Consider the following 20998-nt stretch of genomic DNA (forward strand, 5'->3'; position numbering starts at 1 on the left):
TTTGCATATTATGGTGGAAAATAAGTATTTGGTCAGAAACAAACAATCAAGATTTCTGGCTCTCACAGACCTGTAACTTCTTCTTTAAGAGTCTCCTCTTTCCTCCACTCATTACCTGTAGTAATGGCACCTGTTTAAACTTGTTATCAGTATAAAAAGACACCTGTGCACACCCTCAAACAGTCTGACTCCAAACTCCACTATGGTGAAGACCAAAGAGCTGTCAAAGGACACCAGAAACAAAATTGTAGCCCTGCACCAGGCTGGGAAGACTGAATCTGCAATAGCCAACCAGCTTGGAGTGAAGAAATCAACAGTGGGAGCAATAATTAGAAAATGGAAGACATACAAGACCACTGATAATCTCCCTCGATCTGGGGCTCCACGCAAAATCCCACCCCGTGGGGTCAGAATGATCACAAGAACGGTGAGCAAAAATCCCAGAACCACGCGGGGGGACCTAGTGAATGAACTGCAGAGAGCTGGGACCAATGTAACAAGGCCTACCATAAGTAACACACTACGCCACCATGGACTCAGATCCTGCAGTGCCAGACGTGTCCCACTGCTTAAGCCAGTACATGTCCGGGCCCGTCTGAAGTTTGCTAGAGAGCATTTGGATGATCCAGAGGAGTTTTGGGAGAATGTCCTATGGTCTGATGAAACCAAACTGGAACTGTTTGGTAGAAACACAATTTGTCGTGTTTGGAGGAAAAAGTACTGAGTTGCATCCATCAAACACCATACCTACTGTAAAGCATGGTGGTGGAAACATCATGCTTTGGGGCTGTTTCTCTGCAAAGGGGCCAGGACGACTGATCCGGGTACATGAAAGAATGAATGGGGCCATGTATCGTGAGATTTTGAGTGCAAACCTCCTTCCATCAGCAAGGGCATTGAAGATGAAACGTGGCTGGGTCTTTCAACATGACAATGATCCAAAGCACAAAGCCAGGGCAACGAAGGAGTGGCTTCGTAAGAAGCATTTCAAGGTCCTGGAGTGGCCTAGCCAGTCTCCAGATCTCAACCCTATAGAAAACCTTTGGAGGGAGTTGAAAGTCCGTGTTGCCAAGCGAAAAGCCCAAAACATCACTGCTCTAGAGGAGATCTGCATGGAGGAATGGGCCAACATACCAACAACAGTGTGTGGCAACCTTGTGAAGACTTACAGAAAACGTTTGACCTCTGTCATTGCCAACAAAGGATATATTACAAAGCCTTGAGATGAAATTTTATTTCTGACCAAATACTTATTTTCCACCATAATATGCAAATAAAATGTTAAAAAAAACAGACAATGTGATTTTCTGGATTTTTTTTTCTCAGTTTGTCTCCCATAGTTGAGGTCTACCTATGATGTAAATTACAGACGCCTCTCATCTTTTTAAGTGGTGGAACTTGCACTATTGCTGACTGACTAAATACTTTTTTGCCCCACTGTATGATACAGTATACTAAGTCCCATATATTGCTCCATACAGAATGGGCCCCATATGATGCTCCATACAGAATGGGCCCCATATAATACTCCTTACAGAATGGGCCCCATATAATACTCCTTACAGAATGGGCACCATATAATACTCCTTACAGAATGGGCCCCATAAGATGCCCCATGTATAATGGGCCCCATATAATGCTCCAAATTGGCCATATAAAATGCTCCATATATAATTAGTCCCATAAGATGCTTCATATATTATTGGCCCCATATACTGCTCCATATGCAATTGTCCCCATATAATGCTCCCAATAGAATAGGCTTCATAAGATGCTCCATATTAAATTGGCCCCATATAATGCTCCCTATAAAATTGGCCCTATAAGATGCTCCCTATATTATTGGCCCCATAAGATACTCCATATAGAATTAGCCCCATATAATGCTCCATATATGGGCCCCTTCTGATGGTCCCCATATATTGCTCCAAATATAAAAAAGCACTATAAAAAAAGCGCCAGTGTCCCCGACGGCGATTGGGCCCCCTGCCTGCTCAGGGCCCCGGCACTTGCCCGGGTGCTGACGCCGGCCCTGTATCTATATAACCCCCATCCTGGCACATAGCCCCCCTGTGCTGCTGGCACACTGCCCCCCTGTGTTGCTGGCACACTGCCCCCCCGTGCTGCCCCCTTGTGCTGCTGGGACACTGCCCCCCTGTGCTGTTGGCACACTGCCCCCTTGTGATGCTGGCACACTGCCCCCCTGTGCTGCTGGCACACTGACCCCCCCCCCACTGACCCCCCCCATCTCATCCTGGATATGGCCCCCCTGCTGGCACACACATAGCCCCCCCAGTCACTACATGCCCCCCTGCAGGCACGCACATGATAAAATAACAAACACTTATGTCACCTTCCGATGATGGCGCCGGCCGTAAAGCAGAGCACAGCGGTGACGTGACCGCTGTGCTTTACGGCCGGCGCTCACAGTCAGTGCGGGGAGCTGACTGCGAGGGACGCGACAGACACCGGAATGTAAGTATGTAGTGTTTGTTTTATTTAGGTAACCAGGGTAAATATCGGGTTACTAAGCACGGCCCTGCGCTTAGTAACCCAATGTTTACCCTGGTTACAAGTGAAGACATCGCTGAATCGGCGTCACACATGCCGATTTAGCGATGTCAGCGGGTGATCCAGCGACCAAATAAAGTTCTGGCCTTCTAGCTCCGACCAGCGATCTCACAGCAGGATCCTGATCGCTGCTGCGTGTCAAACACAACGATATCGCTATCCAGGACGCTGCAACGTCACGGATCGCTATCGTTCTAAAGTCGCTCAGTGTGAAGGTACCTTTAGTGTTTCACAGATGATAATTTAATCAACTGCTTCAGCATTAATTCCATCACCTATTGAAATCCTGAAAACATGGCCTGTTGGTGAGTCTTGAGGGCTGGAGTTGAGAAACACTGCCTTACAGGAAAAGTGTTCCCTGCCAAGTACAAATGATGTATTCTCTAAAGGACTATCTCCATTGAGCCACGGGCACACATTCAGTATATTACATCAGTATTTGTAAGCCAAAAATCAAGAGCAGAACAATAAGAGGAAAAGTAGAAACACATCACCACTTCTGGATTTATTACTCACCCCTGGTTTTGGCTTACAAACACTGAGGGAAAATACGGAACGTGTGAACATGGCCTTTACACTTTATGCTTCATTATGCTTTTATCAAATTTGATTCCATATTTAAGCACAAGATCCGCACATTTGAATACTCCTTTTTTCGATACACTACATTTGGAGGTTCCCATTGTCAAAAAACCAAAACCATGATTAAGACGTCAGTCGAAACGCGTCGGAAGAACGCTGCCATATGTGCATAATGCTGTAACAAATTATAACTTACTAGATGGCGGCCCGATTCTAACGCATCTGGTATTCTAGAATATGTATGTCCACGTAGTGTATTGCCCAGCCACGTAGTATATTGCCCAGCCACGTAGTATTCTATTTACAAGTGGTTTACCATAGGATATAACCCTTTCCTTTTTTTTAAAAAAAAAATGAAGAAATAAATTCACTGATTTTATTACATTCCTGCTGGATTCATCGATTTTTCTATGGACTGAGTTCCCCTTCTCATTCTATTTTCTCAAGTTTTAAATAAATAGTAACCTTAAGGCTATGTGCACATGGTAAGATGATCCACTGCAGATTTTTCTGCGTTTTTGCTGCAGATTTATCGAGGATTTAAAGCGGTTTTTCTGCGGATTTCACTGCGGTTTTACAACTGCTGTTTTCTATAGGAGCAGCTGTAAAACCGCTGCGGAATCCGCAGAATGAAGTGACAAGCTGCGGAATGTAAACCGCTGCGTTTCCACGCGTTTTTTTCCGCAGCATGTGCACAGCGTTTTTTGTTTCCTATAGGTTTACATTGTAATGTAAACTCATGGGAAACTGCTACGGACCCGCAGCTGCAGAAACGCTGCGGATTCGCAGCGTTTTCCGCATCGTGTACACATACCCTAACATACCTAAAATAATCATAAAAATCTAATACTTGACTATGTATAAAAAGTTAACTGATATTCATTTTATAAGAAAGGATTCTAATCATCATGTAACTACTGTAATTTGCACTGACCTGATATTAAGCCAAGATAACATGGGGGTCGTTCCGCCACCTATTACCCACACGGTGAAGAAGACAATCAACAGCGTGGTGGAGAACATCATCTGATGAGCATAAGTAGCAGTGTCCCGTATGGAAAGCGCAAATGCCATAGCTCCTCGGAGGCCTGGTGGAGATCAAACAACTTTATATTAAGTTATAAGAGCGGAAAAATGTAGATTTACAAATGTGGGACAGGAAATTTTATTTAGAAACTGCTTCTTAATATTCCTGCAGCACCATCGAGACAAAAGAGAACCATTGGCTGTAAATAAATATCAGAATAAAAATGCTGAAGGAAATGTTAAATCAGAAAACAACTTCATGACAGGCTATGTGCACACATTGCAGATTTTGCCGTTTTCCATGAGTTGTACAGTACCATGTAAACCTATGGAAAACAAAATCCGCAGTGCACATGCTGCGGGAAAAAAAGCGCAGAAACGCAGCAGTGTTTTTTCAGCAGCATGTCAATTCTTTGTGCGGATTCTGCAGCGGTTTACACCTGCTCCTCAATAGGAATCCGCAGGTGTAATACCGCAGATGGAATCCGCACAAAAACTGCGGTAAATCCGCGGGTAATACACAGTGCGGTTTACCTGCGGATTTTGCAAAAACAGTGCAGAAAAATCCACACACCAATCCGCAATGTGTGCACATACCCTTACACATTTTTTTTAATGAAATTTTGACTTTTGTCCACTCCATATCAAGATCTGGAATAAAAAAAAAAATATGATTTGTAATCTTCCAATTTTCTCACCGGCTACCAATACTACTTTAGACTCATATTTCCTATCCTTTCAAGAACAGTTTTCAGCAGGCTCAGTATCATCACAGGCAGGAGTACAACAATGGGTTAGGCCTCTATGTGCAGCCAATAACCGGAAGCAACATTCACAGCTGGAGTTAATACAAAAAATAGGGTCTGATTCAGTCTATTGCTGCTAATGTACAGGTGGATTTCCTGAAAGAACAGGGACCATCAGTCTAGAATAAGACTAGTTGCCTGAGTGAGAATTGCAATATTAATTAAAAAAAAATTATAAAATTGTGATATTGGAAAAAACGCCACCAAATGTAAAGAAAAAAAAAAATGATTTTAAGAATATATGTCATACTCCCTTTAACACAAGTCAATAGGAAGAAATTCTGTTAACATACTCCTAACACAGGTCTTCGTCTATGGAAATAAACATTACACATATTGAAATCAAACATCTCTGACCGTGATTACCATTAGAAGGTATGGTTTGTCAAAATACCACACACACAAGATGTGTCAATGTTGGCATTTTCCAACAAGCATCGCCATTGCAGCAATGGAAATGTGCTGAACCTAGGGTTTACTGATGGCTGGAACACATGTAAAGGGAATCTGTCAGCAGGTTTTTGGTATGTAGTTTGAGATCTTAATTATGTAGGGGCAGAGATCCTGATTGCAGCCATGTATCGCTCACTGGACTGCTTTGTGTAGTTTTGATAAAACCCTTGTTTTCTTTACTGTAGATGTAGCAGTGCTCTGAATGATGAGCCCTGGATAACCACACCCACATCCCTGATTTTCAGCTTCTTATATAAACTGTGCATTGTCAGCAAGTTGCATATCAGTGGTGGGGGCGGGGATGCACAGATTAGTCTGACTGGCCTACAAGTGAGACTTAGGGTACAGTCACACAGTGGCATTTTGATCGCTACGACGGCACGATCCGTGACGCTCCAGCATCGTAACAATATCGCTCCAGCGTCGTAGACTGCTGTCACACTTTGCAATGTATGACGCTGGAGCGATAATTTCATGACGTATGTGCGATGTAGAAGCCGTTGGTTACTATGCGCACATCGTATACAATATCGTGCACACCTTTGTTACACCATGCGATCATGCCGCCACAGCGGGACACTTGACGATGAAAGAAAGTTTCAAACGATCTGCTACGATTCTCAGCGGGGTCCCTGATCGCAGGAGCATGTCAGACACAGCGAGATCGCTGGAGCATCACGGATATATCGCTGGAACGTCACGGATCGTGCCGTCGTAGCAATCAAAATGCCACTGTGTGACGGTACCCTTAGTAAGGAAGTGATGATCTCCTGCTGATAAAACTCAGATTGTATTGAAACTAAAGCACCCAGCCTAATAAGAGACACAGCCCTGGAATCAGGCTCTCTGCTCCTATATTATGCTGCTCTCAGATTGATCTGTAAAAGTTTGGAGGAGAGGGAATAAGGCTCTAGGACCTCTTTGGTCCAGTATAAACTTACATTCTGTATTGGGCTTCAATATGCACGAACAAGGCCTTTTCTATTTCCAACATGGGAATATACCAAATAAATTTCAGAGACTGATGTTAAAGAACTTGAATTTCCTAAACCTTCAACACGTTTTGGTTGCTTTTAAAGCCCACAAGATATTATTACTCAGTTACAACAGCAAAATCAATCTCACTTCAAAAGGGTTTCCAAAAAAAAAATTGCCCAGGGTGCTGGATATGTAAATAATGACAGTCGGTCATCATCACCTACTGGCAACCATACACAAGCTGCTCTATAGTCTGCAACAAGACCGGAAAGGGGAGAAGTCATAGTCATTGGGTGCTGGACCTCTGAGGCTTGTAATTGGCTGCAGAAGTCAGGTGACTGAGCAATGCGTCATCACAAAACATCCGCTGACGTTCTGTTAAAGTCACCTGACTGCTAAAGCCAACCACCGGCAGCAGTGGAGTGCAGGATGGTGGAACGGTGACATAACTGCTTCTAGTCTTACCACAAACCATGGAGCGACCTGTGTGGGATCCAAGTAGGTACAGATATGAGAGTGTGGCGGAGTTTGCTGTTTTTACGTATAAAATTCCCTAAACAAAGTTATTTTGCCAGGATAGAACAGATTACCAGTTCAAGGGGTTGTCTGGTAATTTAATACTGCCGGCCTATCCTTAGGGTAGGTCATCAATACCAGGTCGGTGAGAGTAACACTCGGCACCCTCACGATCTCTAGTTTCAGGCAATGACTGTAAAGAGAATCTGTCACTTCATTTTGCGGCTATAAACTGCGGCCATTAGGAGCTTATCTACAGCATTGTGTAATGCTGTAGATAAGCCCCGATGTAACCTGAAAGATAAGAAAAACAAGTTAGATTTTACTCACCCAGGGGCGGTCCGATGGGTGTCGCGGTCCGTATCCGGTGCCTCCCATCTTCATGTGATGACGTCCTCTTCCTTGCTTCCTGCCGCGGCTCCTGTCAACAGGGCAAATCATTATGCCTGCGCAGGAGCTGTGACAGAAGCAAGGAAGAGGACATCATTGCTTGAAGATGGGAGGCACCGGATACGGACTGCGACGCCCATCGGACCGCACCCGACCGCCCCTGGGTGAGTAAAATCTAACTTGTTTTTCTTATCTTTCAGGTTACATGGGGGGCTTATCTACAGCATTACGCTGTAGATAAGCCCCTAATGGCGGTGGCCACAGCTTATAGCGGCAAAATGAGGTGACAGATTGCCTTTAATTTTGATCAGAGCAATCATTCAGTATCTCTCCAGGACTTCAATTTTGTACAGAGGTTTTGCATGGCAGCTCCATTGTATGCTGTTTGGATGGAATTTGTCTCCCCAAGAAGCAATACTTCGATCTACACATATGGCAGAACTGAAGCCATGTGTCTCCACCAGGAAGTCATACGTCATCCATGCACTGATGTACAAGTTCAGCCGTGTGCACGAGTCTTACAGTTTAGTTTTGGTACCTGCTCCCTAATGCTGCAAATATCAACCTACCTGAGAACATTAACATGTGCTGAAAATTCCAGCTAATCTTGTGTCTTCTGCCCAGGTTCAGAAAAAATGACAGCGGGTATACATGTGCTGCTCTACCTACAAAGACAGCTATCTGAGAGAGGCCGATGTTAAGTACTCAAGACCTGAAATGAGACTTATGCAAATTAAAAAAAGTGTTTTCTATTAGTGTAAAAAGCACATTATAGCACAGAGTACATGCTGCCACAGGCAGAGATAGCTGCTGACATGCTACTTCAAGAGGATTTCTCACCAGATTTCCCAATACAAATTTAAAAATAAAAACAAAACTTACACCTGATGCTGCAGATTCATTTACTCTGTAATTCTGTCAGAATACTTACAATTTCATACATTTATTTTATTCATAATATTTTAGTCCAGCTATAGAACAGAGATAGCTAGAGTCCAGGTGTATTCAATCTGAAACCACCCAGCCTGTCCAAAACCTGCCTCTTATACAACCATTCAGACAAGGATTTTCAAAGTAAACTAGTCTCATCAGGTCTGTAAAAACTGGTGACAGATCTGCTTTAAACAGGACCTTTCACTAGTTTTTTTTTTAATTAAGTAGAGTACTTTCAAAAATTGGTGCTGCTCCATTGATTTCCAAACAGCTTTTCTTCTGTGCTCCTTCGTTCCAAACGTAAAAGGAACCTGTCACCCCCAAAATGGAAGGTTCGCTAAGCCCACCGGCATCAGGAGCTTATCTATAGCATTGTGTAATGCTGTAGATAAGCCCCCGATGTATCCTGAAAGATGAGAAAAAGAGGATAGATTATACTCACCCATGGGCGTTCCCCGCTGTGGTCCGGTCCGATGGGTGTCGCGGTCCGGTCCGGGGCCATAGGATGACGTCCTCTTCTTGCCTTCACGTTGCGGCTACTGTGCAGGCGTACTTTGTCTGCCCTGTTGAGGGCAGAGCAAAGTACTGCAGAGCGCAGGCACCGGGCCTCTCTGACCTTTCCCGGCGCCTGCGCACTGCAGGAGCTGCGGCGTGAAGACAAGAAGAGGACGTAATCGTAAGAAGATGGGAGGCCCCGGACAGGACCGCGACACCCATTGGACCAGACCGGGACCGCCCCTGGGCAAGTATAATCTAACCTCTTTTTCTCATCTTTCAGGTTACATCGGGGGCTTATCTACAGCATTCCAGAATGCTGTAGATAAGCCCCTGATGCCGGTGGGCTTAGCTCAACTTCCATTTTGGGGGTGACAGGTTCCCTTGGAGCACCCCGTTAATGGTGCAAATTTTCCTTTCACCCAACTGAGAGTATACCACAGAACTTCTCTGTAGGCATTTGCTTTTTCACCTCTGATGCTGGCCAATCAAAAATGGCCACACCCACAGAGAAGTTCTGTGGTACACACCCAGTTGGTTGATGGGATAATGTGCATCTTTATTTCCAGGGGGAAAAATTTTGGAACGAAGGGGCACAGAAGAAAAAGAAATCCAAATGAAGGAGGTAGTCAATTTAAATGTAAAAAACCCTGTGAAAAATCCTCTAAGGGTACGTGCCCTCGATCAGTAAGTAGCAGTGCTTTGGACGTAGCGTATTTTCGCTGTGTCTAAAACGCTGCATTCTAATGATGCAGGTAAATCCACATGTGTTCAATGAACCATGAGCATCCAATGCATTCTATAGTTGAAATTGACGAGCCGGGGCTCGTAAATCCGCACCGCAGTCAAGTTTACGCAGTGGTAAAGGGATTTCTATAAATCCCATCCACTGTGATTCTATTGTTGAATGCAGTGTTTTGGGGAGCTGCTATTCCCAATTGTGGGCACATAGCCTTACAGATGTTTAAGTTATCATCTACCTCGCAGGTTATCAAAAGATCACTTTTAAATGTGAAGGGATAATATAATTTAGGTAACTATTTTTTTTTGGTAACCACTAGTTATGCTGCTTCCTAATCCACTCCGTAAAGTTGCGCAAAAAGTTAACTTTAATGGTAATAATATGACTTATGAGTTGAAATTATGTGCTACATGCATAATTCTATCGTTTATAACAATAAGACTACATTAATTTTCTATAGATTAGTAGTTTGATGTAAAATGGACATTTTCATGTCCTACTGTCTAGTTTCAAACAACTACAGTATTGATGGAGACATACTATGCAGGCTTGGACTGGCCCACAGAAGAACAGGAAAATCCTCCGGTGGGCCCCTGTGCAGGAGTGTCCACCACCCTCTTCTATGAGCAGTACTTGGCACAATATACATGAATCACTACGGTCAGACAAAGGCAGCAGCTTACAATCTACCGAGTTCATTGTTTTATAGATTCGTGGTTGAGGATAACGTCACATTTGCATGTAGCTGAAAAGTGGGGCCCTGGAGTTGACTACTGGTGGGAACGTGCCACTCCAGTCCGACATCGGTACTATGCATCTACTCTAGAAGCTAGAGGACCCTTATACACATTTGATTACGGTTGGGCTGACCACCAAGCCATCTAGTGTGTGTGGGGACCTCTTTTTCTCCCTGAAAGGATATCGGTGGATATAAGGATCAGGGAGTTTGACTTCAAACATCTGAAGCTTCTATTCTCAGGAAATAAAGAAGCTACCAGAGATTTCTCCCTACTGAAAACACAAGGGCTCAGCCAAGGGAAGCGAATCAGGAGAGACAGCTATGTGTATGACCAGCTAAAGAATATTAATGTGTTTATTGGGAAGGTCTTCATGTGCTTAACAGACATACTAAACCTAAATTGATAAAATCCCTCATTAAAATCAGAATTCATACACGTTCTCTAGTAAAAAGGATACAAATGCACCAACAATAAAGACTGGGCTAAATACATGTTTCTGAAAGGTGAATAGTGCTAATCCCATGTAGGAAAATATGAAGTTTTCAGCAAGGAAGTGCAGGACCTCGAAAAGCTGTATGAAAATATAAAGAAAGACAACATGGAAAAATGAAAACATGTCAAACAATGGCCATGTACCGACCGTTACAAATAATACAATATAGATTTAGCTTAACCCTTCTATTTAGCATTCTTAGCAGTATTTTTCCATACCTGCCTTACGTATGTATACATTACTGCGCAGACGTTTTATACAAGTGTGGAAAAAATACTGCAAAGTAAGAAAGCTAAAAAGAAGGGTTAACAGTTTACTTTTATCAATTAAAACACAAAGCAAATGCACAAGAGAAATTAAAATCAGATCAATATTTGGTGTGACCAACCTTGGACTTCAAAAGAATACAACTTCTTCTCACTACACTTGCACAAAGTCAGGGATTATGGAAGATTTTAGTCATCTGTATGAGTAATAACCAACTATATACCATACATGTGATAACCATTATTTACATTTTGTAGATTGAAACACAGTCATTACCTGAGACAGAAAGCAGTGAACGAGGCTGAAGGACAGCTACATTCTGCCACAAAGGTTGTAGAAGACAGTTTCACATTGCTGGTCAAGCACCACAGCAAGATGGAGCACCCCAACAAGACACAATGTAGCACTGTTGTATCAGCAAGTTTTCTCATTGGCAATATTTCAAAGCAGACTGGGATTTCAAGATGTGTTTATCAAGCGCTTTTCAAAAAGCAACAAGATATTGGCAACATTGAGGACCATAGATGCATATATATTCAGCTAAGGAAACTTAGTGCAGAAGATGAAAGACCAAGCAAATTTACTTCCCACCTATATCTGAAGATGTCCAGTAGTGCCATCCGCTCAGAACTAGCAGTATCCAGTGGGTCCCAGCTACAGTATGTCCATCTACTGTTAGTCTGGTCAGAAAGTGGCCTTAAAGACAATCTGTCACCACACTGACCTATCTAAACTATTAATATGGGTATACAGGTTATAGACTGATGAGGAGAGTGATAATACAGGTTATAGACTGATGAGGAGAGTGATACCTGTATGTCTCATATCAGATTCCATGTTGGGGATAAATCATCAGTTATCACTTTATGTAAATTACCTCTTCCTGGCTAATGGAGAGGAGGTTTCCTGGAAGATACCTCTGGAGGCAGAGTTCATGAAGGGGAGTTACCAGTGTGAGACATGTAACTAACCTAACAGGAGAAATTAAATTTTTCTTCTTGCAAACACATTTCTCTCTTAGCTCTGCTGTTTTATAACAATATTATTGCCAGTCTGCCTGGGAGATGGAAGCTGAAGCTCAGAGGAACCTGCAGATGTGTCATTTGGGGAAGAGACAGACTGCTGTATTTCTCCTGCGAGAATCGCATCGCAAACCTCGTACTGGCTGTCGGCTCTCTTGACCTGAGCTTGACAGCTGCATAAAGATACATCATACTGTCTTGCTCAGGTCAGGAGAGGTGCCAGGCCAGTGCGTGCAGTGCGATGCGATCCTCGCACGAGTTATATGGCAGTCTGACTCAGCCCTTATAATCACCTTCAGCTCTGCAGTGAGATCAGGAGAGCAGAGAGCAGCCATTACACATCACACTGGTAACTCCCCTTCATGTAAAATAACCTCTGGAGGCAGAGTTATCTTTCAGGCAGCGTCCTCCCCAGAGCTTAAAAGAGGTAATTTATATAAAGTGATAAGCCGGATTACTTAACAGTAATGCACTTTTAATAAGTCCATGACAGCACCCACTAGAGAGGGGATCCACCCATAGGAACAGGAAACCTACAACAATAAAAGGGGCGGTCGACATCTCCTCCTCAGTTGGATTTCAGAGTACCAGAGGAACCACCCAGTTTTAGGTATCTACCATATAACTGTCTAAGGGTCACTTCCGTCTGTCCTTCTTTCTTTCTGTCACGGTTATTCATTCGCTGATTGGTCTCGCCAGCTGCTTGTTATGGCTGCCGGGACCAATCAGCGACGGGCACAGTCCGGAAAAAAATGGCCGCCCCCTACTCCCCGCAGTCAGTGCCTGTCGCCCGCATACTCCCCTCCAGCCACCGCTAACACAGGGTTAATGCCGGCGGTAACGGACCGCGTTATGCCGCGGGTAACGCACTCCGTTACCGCCGCTATTAACCCTGTGTGTCCCCAACTTTTTACTATTGACGCTGCCTATGCGGCATCAATAGTAAAAAATGTAATGTTAAAAATAATTTAAAAAAAATAAACCTGCTATACTCACCCTCTGTAGTCCGCTGAGCCGCTCCCGCCGTCCGTCATCTTCCGCTGCAGTTTCCGGTGGCAAAGATGGTATGGCAGAAGGACCTGCCATGACATCACGGTCATGTGACCGCGACGTCATCACAGGCCCTGCGCTAGAAAGACCTGCCATGACGTCACGGTCATGTGACCGCGACGTCATCACAGGTCCTGCGCCCATACCAACGCTGGGACCGGAAGCTGCCGTGGACTACAAGGGGCCTTCGGAAAGGTGAGTATATGGTTATTTTTAATTTTTTCACCTGTGACAATCCTGGCTGGGCAATATACTACGTAGCTGGGCAATATACTACGTGGCTCCGTGCTGTATACTACGTGGCTCCGTGCTGTATACTACGTGGCTGGGCAATATACTACGTGGCTGGGCAATATACTACGTGGCTGGGCAATATACTACGTGGCTGGGCAATATACTACGTGGCTGGGCAATATACTACGTGGCTGGGCAATATACTACGTGGCTGGGCAATATACTACGTGGCTGGGCAATATACTACGTGGCTGGGCAATATACTACGTGGCTGGGCAATATACTACGTGGCTGGGCAATATACTACGTGGCTGGGCAATATACTACGTGGCTGGGCAATATACTACGTGGCTGGGCAATATACTACGTGGCTGGGCAATATACTACGTGGACGGGCAATATACTACGTGGACGGGCAATATACTACGTGGACGGGCAATATACTACGTGGACATGCATATTCTAGAATACCCAATGCGTTCGAATCGGGCCACCATCTGGTATACAATATAAAGTTATATATTCCAAAATGCTATTTTGCCATCTAATCATTCATATTTTTTTACATGTACTATTTACAATTAACTTGGGGAGGAAAGTGAGTGGGTGCTGTCGTGGACTCATTAAAAGAGCATTACCGGTAAGTAATCCGGCTTTTACCCTTCACCACGACAGCACCCACTAGAGAGATTTCTAGAGATCTCTAAGGCTAAGTAAGAAGAGGATGAAAGATCAAGTCTGTAGTGATTATAGAAAGTAGACAAAGTCGACCATGTAGCAGCCTTACACATAGATTCAATTGGAACGTCTGCTCTCTCAGCCCAGAAAGATGTAATGGCTCGAGCTAAATGTGCCCTTATCTTCATTTTTTATGGAGTATGCCAGGTAAAATCACATCCCTGATCCAACGAGATAAGATGCCCATTTTGACTCCATACCATTTTTTGTGGCCCTGAAAGAATATAAACAGAGCCCTGCACTGTCTACAGTCCCTAGATCCATCTATGTATTTCATGACTGCTCTTTTTACGTCTAAGGTATGACATTTTTCTTCTTCTGGAGTAGCGGGGTCACTAAAGGAGGGAAGAAAGTTTTCTTGAGATCTATGAAATTTTGCTGCCACCTTAGGGAGATACGAGGGATCTGGTTTTAGTATTAAACTATCCTGGGATATTAATAAAAAAGGTGGGTCTATGGATAGTGCCTGGATATCACTAACCTGTCAGTGCCACTAGAAGGGCCGTCTTTAGAGATAAATATTTTAGTGGAATTCAGTCTAATGGTTCAAATGGTGATCCTGTCAGGGCCTCCAGGACCAGATTCAAGTCCCAGGGAGGAATATGAGATATGTGAACCGGATTTATACGTTCACATGCCCTGATGAACAGAGATATCAATCTCCTGCTATATTATGAACGTAGAGAGCTCCTAGGGCAGGAATTTGGACTTTATCGTGTTAATGGATAGGCCTAAATCTCTACCTTTCTGTAAAAATTCTAAGATAGGTGTTATCGGAACATCCCTGGAGCAGGTGTCTGTGTAGAAATCTAAGCAATATTTTGGTGTAAATTTTTGTTGTTGATGGTTTTCTGCTCTGTAGGAGTGTACTAATTAGACCTTCTGAGAACCCTCTTGATCTTAATAACTGCCTCTCAAATTCCAGGCCGTCAAGTGTAGACTGTCTACTTGAGGATGGAAGATCGGGCCCTGAGAGAGCAGATTGGGGACTGAAGGAAGGACCCAAGGGTCGGATATTGACATGGCCTGCAGACAGGAGAACCACGGCCTCCTGGGCCAGAATGGTGCTATCAAGATTATTCTCGTCTTCTCCTCCCTGATTTTCCTGATGACCAGCGGCAACAAAATTTCTTCTGTGGAAGACATCAGGCTTTCTGATCTGGTTCCGCCTTATGTGAACATATTGACTGTGAAGTTTATTAAACTCAGTCACGAAGTGTATAATATTAAAAGCAAACCTTTATTCACATATAAACAATACAAAATATTAAATATTAAAACAGTGCCTCAAAATCAGATAAGATTCCATGTCAAAGTAAGCAACGGTAATTACAGGTATATTGCTTTCAGTTTGTTATGCAAATTCTTAATAGTCACCAAACGGACATTTCCTTGTGGTCAATACCATGATCATGCAGTGACATTGCAAAAATTGCTACCTCATCTATTCATGGTAACTGCTCAGAAACCATACGTAACAGCGCGGACCAAATGATCACTCATTAATCAATAGGTTAGTCCGCACAACGAGATATACCTAAAACTCAAAACCGATCCCTTGCACAAGCAATCAAGCACAGGGGCGGCCACCAAATATTACACATGATCCGTATCCCATAATTGTATACCATACATCCACAGAAGATCTGTGGTTAGTTCTCAAAGATGTTTGGAATAACCTACCTGTCGAGTTCCTTCAAAAACTGTGTGCAAGTGTACCTAGAAGAAGTGGTGCTGCATTGAAGGCAAATGCTGGTCATACCAAATGATCTCATTTAGATAGATTTCTCCTTTGTGCATTCATTTAGGTGTTTTTTTTTCATAAATGAATGGACAAAAAGCAAACACTTCTCTTTTTAAAGCGTTGTTGCTTTGCAGCATTTTTCCACACATGCCTAACACTTTTGTACCGCACTATGTATATACACACACACACACACACAGCACTTAGACTGCCGTCACACTAGCAGTATTTGGTCAGTATTTTACATCAGTAGTTGTAAGCCAAAACCAGGAGTGGAACAAATAGAGGAAAAGTATAATAGAAACATATGCACCACTTCTGTATTTATCACCCACTCCTGGTTTTGGCTTACAAATACTGATGTAAAATACTGACCAAATACTGAACGTGGATGGCAGCCTTAAAGTGATACAACACTGCTGCACTCACCATGCAAGTACACACTGCTATTTGTTGCTCGTGGACACACATTTTGAATTCTTTCAAAGCATATGAATGATCACAAAAGTCTTTCAGTTACTCAGGATGTGCAGCCCACGTTTAGGTCCTGGTATCTCATTCTCCAGAGCAGTGGACTGGGGAGGACTGTCAGTATTCTCTATATCAAGTCTGTCTTCATTTTATCAGACGCACACACTTTTAAGCAAGATTTTTTTTTCTTGCTAAAAAGTGCATGTTCCTCCAAAAAATACGGTGCTCTGAAAATCTGTCAGGTTTTCTTTTTTCAAAGTACGTACATTAGCCTCATCATGCCTAATATCTGTAAAATAATGTGTGCAGTTTGTATTGTGAAATCTGGTGACCCAAACTAACAGCACTATACCTGCTTATGATACTGTTAGTTTGGGCCATGAGACCCACAGTTGGGCCGGAAATTGAGGAAGCAATATTATTGGCAAAATGCAGCAGCAATGAGATCATATGAACTTTTCCTTAGGATTCTTGCAGCTCTGAAACAAGCAGATTGCAATTAAACCTTGCAACTATAAACTGCCTTTAGCTGCAGCAAAATGTAAACTGCATTGTGTGCACAGGAGAAGTTCACAGCAGCTCTTGTATCCTGGTGAATTGTAAGTTTGGTGTCCGCTTCTTTAGATCACACGTGATATGACACGACCGATTTCGAATTGACATTTTTCAAGCTTGAGCAAGGAAGGTGTCATTACCTGTTTAGTCCTATTCCTAGATTCAGGCGATAAATTATTATATGTATAATGAGCCTGTGTGATGCCACAGAATAGAACAGCGACTACTCCTGCAAGTGCAAAAGAAAAGTGTCAAAGTCAATTCTAGCGTAACGAGAAAGCAAATACATCTAACATTAAGACCACCAGCCCAACAAGAGAGAAAAACTCTCAAATATAAATATATTCATCAAGCACATAGAAGTGAAGAGAGAGGATTGTGGCTATATATAGGAGTTTGATCCATCTCTCACTATGCATCTCATCTTATAGATTTAACTGATTATCAGAAAAAAAACAAAAGAATAAAAAAAATTAACCTGGCTGAAAGATGTGCAAGTGTTAAGGATAAATTTCACAAAACTAAATATATCATGCGGAAATAATATGTACTGAAATTCAGCACAGATTTTAGATTTTGTGACCCTTAATACTACCAAGCCAGATCCAAACTGGACTGGTGATTAATAGTGATCAGTGAACGCGCTCGGGTAAGGTGTTATCCGCCACGCTCGGGTGCTAACGCAGTGTTTTCGGTGTGCTTGAAAAATTTTCTCGACAGCCAAACTACAGGCGCAGGGATTTCCTAACAAACAGGCAATCCCCGTATGTCCTGGGGCTGTCGAACAGCGGCGAGACATGCGGTTAGCAGCCGAGTAAGGCGGATAACACCTTACCCAAGCACAGTTGCTCATCACTAAACTCACTAGCAATTTAGAATAAGATCGGCTGAACCAGACATCTGTAAAGACAGACGATCTAATGTCTGCAAGTCGTATAGAAAACGGCAGACATCGAGAAGAAAAGGAATTGCATATTAATTTCAAAAACACCCCTAGTCTTTTTCTCGTGATGTCTGGCAATGGCTTCCTCCTTCTCCCCGAAAAATAACTCATGCACACACTCAGGTGAACTAAGCAGGGATCTGTATGATGAGGTTAGGAAAAATATCTGTTGACCAAACAGACAGCTGCTGAAGGCACACGGTCAGAAACAGGATACACGTTTACGTGTAATTGTATATCTTTACGCAAAGTAAAATAACCTCATTGAGTTAAAAAGATACGAACCTCCATAAAGAAACTGGTTGTATAGTATTCATTAAAGGCCTAATGTTAGATGCGATTATTGTAATGATAGTTGGTTGTCTCCAACCTGTGAATCTTAAAGGTAGCTGGTCACATCATATATTCCTACTAAGCTGGCCCCAATGTCGTACAGGTCAAGCAATGTGCATCACTAATGTTCTTCTCCAGCTGACAGTCCCGATACAAAAGTTAACCATTTTTTTAATTTTGCCTACCAGACTGGAAAGCCCTGACGTCACCCCAATAATCAATGACATCCCGCACCTCTGCGCTTACCACCAGCTCCTTGGGCATGAGCATAGAAGACCAGGGAGAAGGACAACATCTGCAAGCAGTTTGGATGTGCTCCCCGTGTTTACGTGGGTTTCCTCTGGGTTCTCCAGTTTCTTGTGGAAAAGGGCTGTGGAATATGATGGTGCTATGTAAACAAAGCGTAATAGATAAAAAAAAAAAGCTAAATTTGCTACATGCGTGTGCACCGTAAACTGCCGTGATGCACATTGCTGACCTCCAAGACATTGGGGCAGTTTAGTAGGAATATATGATGTGACAGGTTCCCTTTATCCATGCACTCTCCATCTATAAATTTACAACATGTACATATACAGTATGTACATCCACAGAACATTACCTACCTGTAAAGCCACAAGCTTCAGCCAGGAGAAATGTGCTCCAAGACAATAGAAAGAACAAAGCTGTCTCCAATAAAGGAAAGCAGTGCAGCTTGGTAAACTTGGTTACGTTACCGGACAGTTAAGGAAAGAAAATAAGGAGATCTCAAAAGGCACTCATGCAAAAAAACAAATACAGTAGATTGGACAATGAATAAACACTAAAAAAGTTGAGAAACAATAGTTTAAATATTGCCCATGCCTTCATGGTAGCTCAGAGGCTGTTTTGCATGAAAGGCAATGACCGCACAGAAGAGAATGATACAATTATTAAATATTAGAATATAAAGTGCTTATGCACAAGTCAGAATGTGATGCCCTTGCCATAGCTATCACATCATACACTTACGTAAACCTTCTTGTTATAGACAAAGTCGGCTCTTATGCTTTGTTCATATGCATATTCTTTAGAGCGGTTTTATTGGTTAATAATAAAGGAGATGTATTTCATCAAGGCAGGATTCCTACTGCTGGTTTTCACCATTCCTATAGTGATTTTGGGGAAGCTAGCACCATTTTTTGCTGTCCCAATCACCTACTGACTCTTTGTAGTCCCTGCCCACTCTGGTTTATTGATTGGGAACCTGAATCGGAGTTTGTTTTCTTTTAAATAAAATTTATAGGTACAAGAATTTTAGTTTTATACTAGACAACCTCCCTGTATTTGAAGGGACCCTTTCACTTGGTTTTTACTATATAAAATACTGTAACCACCATTAGGGCCTTTTTTTTACAACACACTGGAATGCTGTAAAAAAAGTGCCCAATCCAGTCTGGAGATCCAAAAAAAGAACTTTTATTATACTCACAGATTGGGCAGTCTGGTCCGATGGACGTCTGTGGTGTTGGTCCAGGGCCTTCTACTTTCATACGATCACCGTCCTCTTTCCCTGCTTTGTGTAGATGACGCGTCCAATGTCATCCACACAGTGTCCCCGATGATGCTCCTTCACGAGAGAAGTTCTCTCTACTCCACCGAAGGCAGAGCAAAGTACTGTAGTGCACATGCGCTGGCTTGATTTCTTGGTCATCGGCGCTCTTTGGCCTTTCCCGACACATGCACACTATAAGATCCATACTCTGATCTAGGTAGGGCAGAGAGAAGTACGTCTGCGCAGCAGAGCGATGGTGACGACTTTGGACAAGTCACCCACACGAAGCAGGGATGGCGGACTGTGAACGTAAGAAGATAGCAGGCGCCACATCAAGACATGAAATGTCTGCGAGTATAATAAAAGGGATGTTTAGGGATCTGCAAACTGGATTGTTTTTTTATTTTATTTTTATAGCTGCACTTTTCTTGTGGAAATAACCTAGTGACAGGTTCCCTTTAAAGATAACATGCGGTAACTTTAGAAAATGTTTGTTTAACTTTGACATTGTGGTGATCCCAGTTCCGCTCCAGTCTTTTCTCATATTTTGTTAATTCTGATAGTTTCCTGTTACCATAGAGTGATGCATTGAGGAAGCTCAGAGAACAGATATACAAATGTATAACATAATAATAAATAAATATAAATAAAAATAAATGTATAAAATAAATAATAAAAGAGCCTGAAGACCTACCTCTTCTGACAAGCCTACAACCTGCAGTAACCACCGATCGACCAAACCGCTGCATGACCAGCTCTACCCTCGCCTACTGTATTCTCACCCATCCCTTGTAGATTGTGAGCCTTTGCGGGCAGGGTCCTCACTCCTCCTGTACCAGTTATGACTTGTATTGTTTAAGATTATGGTACTTGTTTTTATTATGTATACCCCTCCTCACATGTAAAGCGCCATGGAATAAATGGCGCTATAACAATAAAAAATAATAATAATAATAAAATGGAAAATTACATGTCTAAGCAGCATAGCAACATCTGTTTCTATAGTCTGCCAGGACAGATTTGTAAGAAGCTGTAAAAACAAATGAGGAAATTAAATAACACATATGTAAGTAACTTTGCTTTGTTGTTGTTTTTTATGATTGAAATTGGTAACAACTAAAAGCAAAGCAGAAAAAGAAAAAAAAAAAAAAAAAACTTTTAAGGGGTTTTCCACACAAGGCATGAATTCCTGCACTCCATCTAAGTGACTGCAGGTTACTAAAACTTAACAGCTTAAAGAAGTTGTCCAGTATTAGGACAACATCTTCTCATTCCTCAAGCTTGGCCCCCACACAAAAATAAAGCTTATACTCCCCTCTCGTGCCGGCGCTGTGTGGGCACTCGCTCTCTTGGCCGCCGGGCACCACATGTCACAACACCGCACGAGAGCCCAGGGGAGAGCG

The 20998-nt window shown here is 42.8% G+C and overlaps 1 protein-coding gene across 2 annotated transcripts in view; it reads right to left on the minus strand.

Moving 5' to 3' along the window:
* The window catches only part of SLC9A7 (solute carrier family 9 member A7), a 142191-nt gene that overhangs the window by 27809 nt on the left and 93384 nt on the right, over nt 1-20998 (minus strand). For both annotated transcript variants that reach the window (XM_069757850.1, XM_069757848.1), the window contains exons 8-12: nt 18688-18793; nt 16947-17035; nt 10690-10803; nt 7892-8003; nt 4088-4241 (exon numbers count right to left, since the gene is read on the minus strand). In XM_069757850.1, the coding sequence (XP_069613951.1) occupies nt 4088-4241; nt 7892-8003; nt 10690-10803; nt 16947-17035; nt 18688-18793 (575 nt within the window). The remainder of the gene's footprint in view (nt 1-4087; nt 4242-7891; nt 8004-10689; nt 10804-16946; nt 17036-18687; nt 18794-20998) is intronic.

Source organism: Ranitomeya imitator, chromosome 3, assembly GCF_032444005.1.
Source record: "Ranitomeya imitator isolate aRanImi1 chromosome 3, aRanImi1.pri, whole genome shotgun sequence".
NCBI lineage: Eukaryota > Metazoa > Chordata > Amphibia > Anura > Dendrobatidae > Ranitomeya > Ranitomeya imitator.